This window comes from Phaenicophaeus curvirostris, chromosome 3, assembly GCF_032191515.1.
Source record: "Phaenicophaeus curvirostris isolate KB17595 chromosome 3, BPBGC_Pcur_1.0, whole genome shotgun sequence".
NCBI lineage: Eukaryota > Metazoa > Chordata > Aves > Cuculiformes > Cuculidae > Phaenicophaeus > Phaenicophaeus curvirostris.
In genome coordinates, this window is record NC_091394.1 from 77758512 (window position 1) to 77771067 (window position 12556).

At 37.1% G+C, this 12556-nt stretch overlaps 1 protein-coding gene across 11 annotated transcripts in view; it reads right to left on the minus strand.

Annotated features, from left to right (window-relative positions):
• Positions 1-12556, minus strand: part of UBR5 (ubiquitin protein ligase E3 component n-recognin 5) — a 91947-nt gene that overhangs the window by 38111 nt on the left and 41280 nt on the right. For all 11 annotated transcript variants that reach the window (XM_069854454.1, XM_069854459.1, XM_069854450.1 and 8 more), the window contains exons 13-19: positions 11584-11701; positions 10554-10738; positions 9675-9784; positions 8015-8127; positions 752-895; positions 544-655; positions 186-340 (exon numbers count right to left, since the gene is read on the minus strand). In XM_069854454.1, the coding sequence (XP_069710555.1) occupies positions 186-340; positions 544-655; positions 752-895; positions 8015-8127; positions 9675-9784; positions 10554-10738; positions 11584-11701 (937 nt within the window). The remainder of the gene's footprint in view (positions 1-185; positions 341-543; positions 656-751; positions 896-8014; positions 8128-9674; positions 9785-10553; positions 10739-11583; positions 11702-12556) is intronic.

The window sequence follows — 12556 nt, forward strand, 5'->3', positions numbered from 1 at the left end:
GTTAGATTGCCATTACCCTGTGCTTTCAAAATATTAATGGTAGCAGCAAGTCTTTCACAACCCATTTGAAGAACTGATCTTTGCCAGTCTTTGGAAAAGCCTTACAAAAGTCTGAACCATCCCATTCAAAGATGATCAATGTGAAGTGCAGTAAGGTTAAATGATTGAGATACAAAACCACAAACCTGTCCAGCTGTAAAAATAGCAACACTTCTCTCATTCTGACCCAGGAATGCAATGCTGCTAGTAGGGAAATTATTTTCCTGTTCAGCTTTTCCTGTGGCAAGGTCAAATATGCAGTATCGAACCCAGTTCCCAGTTTTCAGAACAGCATGCACTCCTTCAAAGATACATGAAGAAAAAAGTTAACGTCTTTTACTGATGGCATCCAGTAAAAGAACTCCTAACTAATACACTTTTAAAGAATTACTAATATCAATGGAAACAACTGTTTATGCCAGTTTGACAGTAGTTGATTTCCTCTAGGAAGAAAAACAGGCAATAAAGAATTCAACGGGATTTTACGAGATAAGTCCTACTTACCTTTGGAATCTACATTTACTGCTAGGATCTCTGTTTTTTCAGGAATACACAACTTTTTAGGTGTCCTTTGAAAACAGTCAGGAACTTTTGGAGTTCCACCAGTTTTTACAACCTGTAGACATACACAGAATTTTAAAGATGCAATTAAGCACACAGTGCTGACATTTCAAGATACCATTTGTTTTCCCAATGTTTCATAAAGGCATACCTGCAGTTCATCTATTCTGAGTAGCCTACAGTCTTGGAGAAGAGATGAAGGATCAGGATCTGAATTAGAACTGCTCTGGCAGTTTGCATTACTGGAGGTGCCTGGAAATTTCACAGCAACATAAGCACCATCCACTTTTAGCACCTATGAGCAGAACACATCACAGTTTTACCAAAAACTTTGAATAGAGAAAGTTTAGGATGATTTGCTTCAAAATCAACTAGACCTTTATCTGGGAAAGAAAAAAGTTTACAACAATCAGTGATAAAATTCTAGACCTCTTGGTCATTAGCCTTGTTGTTTTGCTAAAATTGCCAAACTCAAACACCTGGATTTCTTAATGACTTCATAGCCATCAGAAGTGCCTCCACTTCAACATCCCACATCCAACAGGAAACAATGCCAGTTGACCAGAGAAGCTCCTACTGATAATTTCATGGTATTTTTCCAGCTTCCATCCAACAGAAAAGCAGGAGAATTCAATGTTTAATAACTCGGATAGATCCTTCTCTTATTAATTTGTCCAAGCACTTTTGGAAATAAACATTAATCTTGTGGCAATGAGTTCCAGACATTAGGTAACGGTTCACCAAAAAATTCTACATTGAGCCTTTTACTTCTTTAGGTGCCCATTATCTCTTGTACTACAAGACACAGGAAATTGCTCTTCTTTTTCTTTTCCTTTTCTTTTTGGCCCATTCTAAGAATTTTTGATGTTTGTGTTGCACTGTCTTAGTGCACATTCCTCAAGACGAGTGTGCATAGTGAATAGAAGTGTTGTGTTATTGGTCTTTTACCTATTGCTTCCACAACAACAATTAAGTTCCCTACTCAGTCCCTTAGGACTGCAAGATACAGACATAGTTGATGCATCTGTGTCTTTCTCTGTCCTCCAGGGAAATGGAATTTTTTCAACCCCACACTGACACATTAATTCCTGAGACTGCAGGCCTCTCTAATGAGTTGTTGCCACGTATATCCAATCAGAACAGTCAAAATAGGTTTCCTTAATATAGAAACATTTTATGCCATCACCAAACATCAAGGCCCTCTGAGTTTCCGGTTGAGACCATAATTTTCTCAAAAGGAAAACTAAGCTAAGAGGGAAGGGGGCAGGGCAAAGGACAGACAATCTTTTAATTATGAGGAGAAATAAGATCTCTGTATGCTCTCAGTCTTGATCAAAACTAGATATAAGACCCTAATTTCTCAAGTTTCTACATAGAAAGCGCTAACAACGCAGTATTAAAGATGTAGATATAATCAACTTTATGTAAAACATCCCTGACAATAAATACAGTCTCTCAAATTTTCAAGATATTGTAGCTAATAAAAATCCAGGCATTTCCATGTTTTCTCCCCAATTTCTCTAGCTCATGTAGACTATCAAGCATACTAAAGATAAGGATATACTGACAAACATGAAAACATTAGCAGATTTTTGTAACAAAGATTATTGTGGATGAAGTCAGAGCACTTGCTCCCTGTATGCTGAAACTCTACTGTAGTAACAGAGCTCTTATTTCCAGTAAGGCATCACCAACAGCTGTAAGAATACCATCAAAAAAACCCCAGATTCAGACCTACTCAAAATATTCACGAACTTTAACTCTGATCGAGACTATACAAAGATTTCTATAGAAAGTTGCAACACGCTAGATGGGGCCTGCAGGAAAGCTGGAGAGTGCAGTGATAGGATAAGAGTTAATAGTTTGAAGCTGAAAGAGGGGAGATTTAGATTACATATTAGGAAGATATGTTTTACTGTGAGGGCCGTGAGGCACTGGCACAGGTTGCCCAGAGAAGTCGTGGATGCCCCATCTCTTAAGGTGTTCAAAGGCCAAGCTCGGTAAGACTTTGAACAGCCTGATCCACTAGAAGGTGTCCCTGCCCACGGCAAGGGGCTTGGAATTGGATGATTTTTAAAGTCCCTCCCAATCCAAACCATTCTGTGATTCTATAAAAATCATGATTTGGTAAAAAACTTTAATCAAGGTACATTTGCTTTTTTTTTTCGTTGTTGTAATCAAACTAGCTTGTAAGCCTGAAATCACATGTCAATGATTCAACCACAGCTTCTAGTCTAACATGTAGCATTTTCTTTCCCTTAATTACTAAATGTTGCTACAAAAGCATTGTAAATTTGGGCTGCATCTGAGAACATAAGAGGCTAAATCATTGCTGTCTAGCAGAACATACGTAATTTTTTTAATGAAATTTCAAATTTATAATCAGACTCTGTATGAGTGTAAGAAACACACTTTAAGAAAAGGCATAATCCCCAAATATTTAAACGTATCCTATCTCCATAACTATAAGTTTTCTTCTATATGCCTTCTGGCTGCTCTTACTGTTATCACCTACATGACGTTTCAATTGTATCACTTGTCATGTGTTCAAAGTCATGCTGACATTTTTTAATGTGCTGGAACTCTAAGGTGACTCTTTCAGACCCCACAAAGCAAATTATTTTACTATTTCCCACTTTGTGGTTCAGGAAGAGAATTGTGTATCTTTGAAAACTGGAAGATATGTTTATTAAGATTCAGTTGAGAAGAGATTAACCTCTTCAAAGGGTAATTAAAATGCAGTTCTTTAGTTAAAACAGTTACTACCATGGCTATTCACTGTAACACAAAGAAAATAAAACTACCCATTGATGCAGCAAACAACCAGGAATTTGAGTGAAAAAATTGATAGCAATTCTGCACAGAAAGCTCGAAAGTAGAGATGTGTTACAACGGGTTGGCATTAAACAAGACAAATGATCAACATCAGCATCCCTCTTTAACTGAATTTCTGTAAGGCTGAATTCATTGAAAAAGGCATTAGCAAAAATAAAGTGCAAGAATTTAAAGGATTTGTATGCTTTAACTTACAGAACTGATGTACTTCAAGTTGCACACTTCGCTAATGCAAAAGTTTCCTCAATAAGAAACAAGCATTTTACACAACTATATGTACAAATGTTTGCCTTACTAGGACGAAATTAAAAGAACTGAATCAAAGAAAATGAACAAAAAAAGGGAAGCAACAAAAGAAAAGTTGAAAGCTTCGCCCCCCAAAAGCAAAATACCTTTTTATAGAACATTTTAGTCACAGTATAACGAGATCTGATCTTCCTTTTTAATGGAAGAAAAAAAAATGAATTGATAAACTGAAACAACCAAAAAATGAATATACGTGTTATCGCCTTTACCCTAACTAATAACCCTTTAAGCCACAATGCCAAAGCACACAGACTGGCAGAGAACATTCAACTGAAGTTCCTTCCTCAAAAGGAAGTTAGGTAGGTCCTCAGCCCCGCTTCCCCTCCCTTTTTCCCTCTCATAAGGTTGTTCATTTAAAATCACATCAACGATACTCCAAAAATAACAACACTGACAACCAGCAACTGAGCCTTTCAGAAACAAATCTGTTTGGATCCACTGGTAATCCGTAGAATCTCCCTCTGCAGAATCACCATATTCCCTTTCAAGATACAATAGCATAAGGCCAGGGAAAATACATTTTTTATTTCCAATCTGCTTGTTGGAATGGAAGAAATTTTAACATCACAGAAAACAGCTTCGACCTCTACTCTCAAAATGGAACAAGCACTTCCAAAGAAATACTGACACAAATTCTACAACATTCAGTTTTGAGAGATTAAAACCTAAATTCCTAATAGGAATAAGGCAACTCTTCTGGGAGTGAGATGGCCTGAGCTCTTTCAACTTATGCTTCACATTGGAAGGCTTCAATCTCAGACAGAACTTGAACAAAAACATTCAAGTGACTGACTTAAATAATACAATACAAAGTACACGTTAAAGAACTAACTACTCAATCCAAATTCACGTTTTACAAAATCGCTAGGACTTGATGAGCTTTCTGGGCACAGGAACTGCAAAACTGGTAACACATGGAAGTGTCATCTGATGGAGGACAACTTCAATGAACAGAAGCACTTTGGGGAGGCTTTGGACACTGCCAATGAAAAAACCTCAGACTGAAACAAACCACAGCTGTCAAAGAAGATATAAGCAGCTCCAACCCAGAATCCCTACCTTTTTGTTCTAACAGTGGCTCCAGATACCATTTAAGCCATTCCAGAAGAGGAGATCCAGAAGCTAATGTGGGTAAGCAAAATACACTAAAGTGCATGGGATGGACAACATCAGTTTTCATTTCTCTGACATCAGTGAGCAGTAACAAAGGTTATTTTCAGCCCACCTCTGTTCTAAACTACACTGAAAGAAGAATTCATCAGATTTCTCAGGAATGCAGACAACAGAAGAGAGAAGTGCCAGTCTTTTGGACACAATTAGTCTTCCAGTAAGTGGATAAATTTTATAGTCATTACTTCTTCCAGCTAATGATGAACTTGGAGAAATAAAGGCTTAGTTTTGTTACAGGCCCGTGAAGGATTTAAATTGAAATGAGACTGGAAGATAATATATACCAAAGAGAAAGCTAACTAAATCAAAGAGTATATCTAGCAGACTTCTGCTTTCTTCATTTCTTTAAAGACTGCCCCAACGTAACAATTTCCACACTCTTGCCACACTCTCTGGTGTTTTATTGCTTTGGCATAAGACACAATCCACATTTACAAAGCTCGGTGTTAACTGCTGATTGTACGAACTAATGATATCAGAATAATCACAAGCAGTCATCTCAGATCTTAGCTCTCGGGGGAGGGCTGTTACTATATTAAGATCAGTAAAAGCCCAGAGAGAAACAGGCATGTGAGAACTTGACACCAGCTACCCGCCCACCATTCTATAAACAGAACAGAACAGTGGCCTTGGAAGGATTTTAAGGAAGTTGTTGCATACATCCAAGTACAGGAACATAAGTTTTCAGAAACAAAATTATTTCAGGAACACGAGGTTGAGCATCAGTAAGTCTGATCCCCTTTCCTACCTCTAAATTCACTTCCTGAAGCCCAAGTGAACAATTCTTTTGTGTGTAAAACAAAGAATTACCTAAATACTTTTAAAAGATGGCAAACAGTTTGATAGAAGCTCATGGTTATCTCACTTCATTCACTTTATTGTAAAGAACAAAGATTCAAATTTTCAGATACTTTTGCATGTAAAAGGACAGAAATCAGGTTATTGTTCCTCTTATTACTTCAGATCTGAATTGTTATATATGGCAAGATTTTGGGCCTCATAGATCAATTAGTTTAGTGCAGTTGACTTCATGTTGTGCTCAAAACACACCTGTCAAATTACTAGTGTGTATTTTTCAAAGATGACCCAATATTCATACGCCCCATGACCACGTATTTTACTCAATGACAGTGCTCTGAGAGAGGCCGAGTGTTGATCTACTGACACCATGCTTTGTAACACTGAGTACTTAAAACAGTGCTTCAAAGTCTTTCCACTTTTCTGAAACAAAGGTAAGAAATTCCTGTGCTATATATGAACAGTATATTCTTATGTGGGATGCTCGTGCCGCTGATGCCACCCACACTAATGCATCAAAGCTGTGACTGTTTAGAACACCATTCTGTAAACAAAAGATCGGATGGAGGATCAGATGAAGGTATGTCTGAGTGAACTCCAAAAGGGTAGGACTTCTTAACCTATGAAGTCTGAAGAGCCCAGATCTGCATGACTATGTGTCCTTGTGGTCTGAACTTCTATAGACATGCAGAAATTATGCACAAAACAGCTGAACTGTCCAGAATTGAAATCCTCTATGTGCTTAATTCAACTTATAGCAAGCTAATTTACAAGCATCACTGTTCCACAAAGAACAACATCAGCTGTTCTGGAGTCTGTAGGAGAGCTCTGCAAAAAGTAACCCTTCTGCAGACTGAGGTGCCTCCAGTCTTTTCCACAGAATCTCAGAACTGATCCAAATTACAAACAGAACGCATAACATGGCATAAACTCTATTTCTGTCTTTAACCTGGACAACACTAGGGGGGAAAAAAAAAATCTATTGTATCTTCCGATAAAGTGTTACAAAACTGTAAAAGGAAAAAAAGTGAACGACCATATATATATAATTGGAAAACGACAGAATGCTTTAAGAATAAAAAGCATCCTTGCCATAAACTACTGCTATAGAGTAGACTCAGCACCAATAACTATTCAGAAGACAGCCTGCTTACTGGTTTTAGCATTTCAGCAAAAGTATCAACATATAAAAATTCAAACTCTTAGTAGCGCTTGACACAGTACACAGGCCCTTTACAACTGTATACAGAAATAATACAACATTCTCTGTCCTGAAAATCTTAGGATCTAAACCAGAAAGGACAGACAAGGACAACAGAGGCTTTCCCAATGCCGGTAGGAGAAGCAATGATTTCAGTGACTTCAACTGCATCTCAAAAACTCACTGACAGAAACTGACACATTTCAATGAATGAAGTTGTTCCATACATCCTTTCACAGAAATGACCTAAACTTGATAATGAAAATTCCTTGTGGGTCTCCTTCTTTCAAAGATACTGCTCAAGGCAAGCCTTCCATTCCTGCATAAAAACTGACTAAACCCAACTGCCTTCTGTTGGACAGTTATTTCTTCTGGTAACTTTTAACTTTTTTTGATCTTCTATGCATCGAGTAGAAAGCAATCCAATCTTTCCATTTTATGGAAAATTTAATGGCTTTCCTGGATCTCTCATTTTTGAAAAACAGAGCAAAGCACTGTCTAGATGACCTAATCTCTCCTAACATCGCACAACAATGCCAGACAAGAAACAAAATATATTCCTCTACAGCACAGTCAAAGCAAATGGCTTACTAGAGAGAAAATTAAAATAATAAATGATCAAATAAAGAGATTTTCTGGGAGTAAAAAAACCAAATAACTTAATAGCTGTGTTAATGCCTATAATTAATCATTTCTAACCAAAATATTTCCGTTCTTTAGTTGCCAGAAAATGAGATTCAACTAAACGTCAGTTGATGTGTATGTAAAAGTCAGTGATAACACATGCAACTGTTCACAATTCACAATCTCACCGGGAACTATTTCTCAAGTCCCCCAAAATAACTTCTTGTATGAAAACACATCTGCTTTTCTCAGTACTGTGCTTCAACTTAAAGTACCAGAATGGTGTTCTTCAAGATTCAGCACATTTTAGTCACAACACATTCAGTCTATTACTATCACTGGACAAATAAAAACACAATAGAAGTCATACTGGTCAGAAACGTTCTCAAGTATCCCCAAAACTATGATTCGCTTATCTAAAAGGAAAATCTTTCTTTCCTCCCTCCATAAAGATTAGGAGACAGCGTATTTTAGACAAACCTTGCCAACAGGAACATTCTTAACGTCTTCCACAAACACAACTTCCCTCAGAGACCACTGCTCTTCATTCACTTTCTCCTCCTCTTTTGGGGCAGGAGTAGATCGGCGTCGCTCTGAGACAAAAAAGTAACAACCCAATAAAAGACTTAAAACATCTAATCAAAGCATCAAAATGCAATGTTCAGTAAACAACAAACCTTTCCCCAAGAAAAGATTACCAACAGTCAAATCTAGAAATTCACATGTTAATAAGAACCTGACTTTAAAACCACCTGAAGTCAGAGCTACCTAGCAGCATCCCATGCCACTTTCATGTTTTTCTATGAAATTAGCACTAATAAAGCCTATCTGATAAACAAACCAATTTTTGTAGACATTTATGCAATATAATTACAACACAAGAAATTGCTTGGGCAAGGCTCAGCTATTCACGTTGTAATTAATAAGGCTGACATTTTAAGTCCCTTCATTCAGCCCTGCTGCAGTGCTTTGTATCACTGTTACAAAAAAATCTGCTTGTCTACTACATATGGATTTCTTGATAAACAGCTAGAAGAGTAGCAAATGAAGCAGAGGATAGTTATTTGGGCTAACACAATTGCAATACAGTTAGATTTGCTGCAAAGATGTTATCTGAACAGTAACTGTAGCATACTCAGGATCAAATTTCAATATGCAACATGCCTAAATTAATACTGTCAAGAATCTTTAATCTCCTGAATTGAGTATATAGTGTAATTAATACTATCAACATACTTAAAGAAGTAGAACTTCTAAGCTGTGAAGTTAACTACAAACACTAGTTCAAAACCCCAAGCAAAGTTACAGTCAGTGAAAAATTACAGTAGAAAGAATTGCAGAAGAGAAGAAATCAACAGTAAAATATTCTACTAGTAAAGTTAATAAGCACTGAAGATCCGAGTACACAAGATTCTCGGTCACCAAATGAGGTCATTTAATTCTCTAGGTGAATACTTCTTAAAACTGCAGTACGTGAATAATTTGAAGAAACAGGATCAGAGAGATGATTTCTTCAAATGATGGCATTGTAATTAACCCTTTATAAATGTATACCTTTAAATGGAGGGAAAAAATGCTCAAGAGGTCAGTTGCATGGATTCTAATGCTGCCTTTTCAAGTCCAAGAACAATGTGTACTATGAAACTTATCCCACTGTCTAGTTTAGATATTTTATGTAATAGATGGCCACTCCTGAACTACCACTTTATGCACTGAAGTTCACTCACTAGGTAAGCTGTACAAGAACAGCTTAATCTCGACAAGAATTTTGAAAAACAAGTTCAAATTCTGGGCTGTAAAGAAATTCACTATGACATCACAATTAAATATAAACAACTTTATCTTCAGACATCCTCTTGATTACCTCCTGAAAGATATTTCTGATTCTGAGAACCGTTATGCATGTTTAGATCCACCTTAAATCAAGCAGTATCCACTCATACAAATATATTTCAATTTAACACTGACAATTAACTGATTAACTAAAGTCTATTACAAAAGCCTTTACACATATTGAAGTTAAGACTAAAAGAACAAAAGATATTCTGAAATAAGCGCATAATCTTTGTAGAATTGCATTTTATGAAAACTTCTTAACTACACAAACATTTTATGTTACTATGAGCTACACATTACTTACTATATGGCATTGATGCACTGCTTGCTATTGAAGATGCATCACTACAAGTGGAAGCTGGGGATGGTGGAGGACCCATCTCAGTTTTCACCGGTTCCTGTTTGCTTTCAGGTCTAGAATAAAAGGTGTTACTTAGAATGAAGTAATAAAAAGGGTGAATCTTTGCTGTGACAATGGACAAAGCGTCAGTGTGTCCCAGCCACGTTGCTTTCACAGTACTTTAACGAAATAATGCCACACTTGCGAACAACCATCCTAACTGACAAGGCTACACGTCCAATGTTAGGAATCATGTGAAGCTGCTTAATAAGGTATTAGCTTTACAACATTAACTGAACATACATGTAATATTACAGAAATTAAATATCCTTAGATGCACTTCATTTGAAGAGAAGAAGCATTACTAGATCTTTACAGTAACGTGAAACTCTAGAACCACTAAACTTCCTCAAGCTATTTTAAAAAACATTTAACTGGCAATTGTAAGCCAAATGACTTTTTTCAAACCATGAAGGGGCTGAAACAGGTCTCTCAATGCAATGAAGAAGGGCCTGGAAACAGTTCCATAAGAAACCATTTTAAAATTATTCAAATTTAAAATCTTGAGACTCTATGAAACACTGCAGGAAGTTCTTCATTTAATATTCCTTCTGCGTTTCACATTTCCATAGTGTTTTCACACAGATGAGATCCTGCCCTGACATGAGGATTTCTGGACATTTTGCAAAGTTTATAAGAAGGTTAGAAACTTATAAAGAAGGCAAAAGTTCAAACTGATAAAAACCTGACCTTCCTTCTTTTCCATTTTTAATCAATCACCAGTTCAAGAGAAAATCAAATAAACGTTCTCTGTGTGTATACATGTGTGATCTCAACACTTACTTTGCCTCTGTAGTTTTGCTAGCTTTCTCCATGCTTTTCAAGCTCTCAGGTGACCGAAGCTGAAATCGACAGCTGTCATTCATGTTCCAAACAGATTCCATTAACACACCTACTTTGGGAATTCCAGCACTGATTGAAAAAGCAACTGCTCCAGCATGATAGAGGGGGTTATTTCTCAAACACACCTACCGACAGAAATATTTATTTCTATAAGAACCATGTGCTATACTGAGAGAAATCGCATATGCATGCATTTTCTTGGTGATATATCCAGCAGTCAAAAAAATTAGAAAACTTATGGAACTAGATGGAGAGGGAAGTCAGCATGATGTACTACGCACTTTGCTAGGAAAAAAGAGGCTGTTGTGCAATTCACAGCTGAAAGCAACAGCTTTAGCAGTGCAACCATTTAATACGTAGTATTAGATGCTCAACCACAAAAAGAACAATTCATCTAATAACAAAGACTCATCCCAGGGATTATTAGAATAGATTGGGAACCAAAAGAAATGAGTTCCCTAGGAAGGAGCTGCTTTGTCTCACACTAGTTCTAATACTAATCACAAAATGAATCCTATAGCTCTGTATCAGCTATTAGCCTGCTTAGTAAAGGCTTCAAACCAAAGGCCTATCCCATTGCATACAGAAATCAAAACCAGACTCTAATATTGCAGGCACTTAAAACATCAAATCATTTACAAAGCTATGAGCTCCATTGAGAATTGTATTTCTAAATGTAGTTTCTCTCAAAACACAGTTAAGTAAGTTAAAACAAATATTTTGTATGAGTAAAGGTTGCCTCTCCATGTTTGCAGCAAAAATCATATTTGCAAAACAATAACAACATGAACAGGACACATCAATTTACTATCATATAACTAAAACATACTATTTTAATTCTATACTGTTGATACAACTTTTGTGCATAACAAGAAGAGAACTGTAATTGCTGGGTTTGGGTTTTTTTAAGAGCAGGCTGTAAGCTCATCATGTAGCACTGTAAAAATGCACTTGTGACAGTTCCACTTGCCTGGGTTCCAACGGTTATGTTTGGCATAGAGGAGATACCAGCACTAGATTTCGGCTTTTTATTTTTCGCTCTGGCCTTTTCTAGCATTTTCTTCCTTTGGCTGAAAGGAACTACACCCCTGTGGAAAAACACATGCTATTTTAAAAAAGGCTACGAAAGAAACGCTTAGTTTATAACTTTGAACAGTTTATTCTGCTTAATGTAGTCATGGCCAAACATACAAGTCTCTGTGCCACCTTCTCCAACATCTCAAAGCACTGCAGAAATGACATTTTCTTGTATTCACCCTCACTTCCCAAATTAATCTCAACTGGCCAGTTTATTAGGAGAAAGATGAAGGGAAGAATACATATTATATGTAACTGCCAAACTGCTTTCCCTCTAGTCAAAAATACTGCAAGCCTTCTGTCCCAGACAGTACACTGCAGTCATAGCTTTCAAGCTGTGGGTTGTCCCCTCTGAACTTTGAGCCTGTATTTCCCATGACTGGTGATAACTTCTAGACTTTGCAGTTACTAGGGAAGAGATAAGTTTTTTTATTTGTAATTCTAAATGCCTCCCTTTCTCTTTGGGGACATGGTTGAAGGAGTCTAGGACTCTAAGAGCAGACTTCAGCTGTGAGAGGGGAAAAAAAGGACACTTCTCTTGTAATTGGATCCACCCAGTTTAAATGAAAATAACACCTACATCCACAGTTAAACATGCTTATTATTTTGATATTTAATGTTTTAGCCAGTGGGTTATAGAATAAGATGTTTTTATTTGAAAACCTCCTTCCTCCCAGGAGGACCAGGGAAGTAGTTGTGTCCCTGTACTGTTCACTGGTAAGGCTGCACCTCGAATACTGTGTTCAGTTTTGGGCCCCTCACTATAAGAAAGACACTGAGGTCCTGGATCGTGTCCAGAGAAAAGCAATGAAACTGGCGAAGCGGCTGGAGAATAAGCCTTACAAGGAGTGGCTCAGGGAACTGGG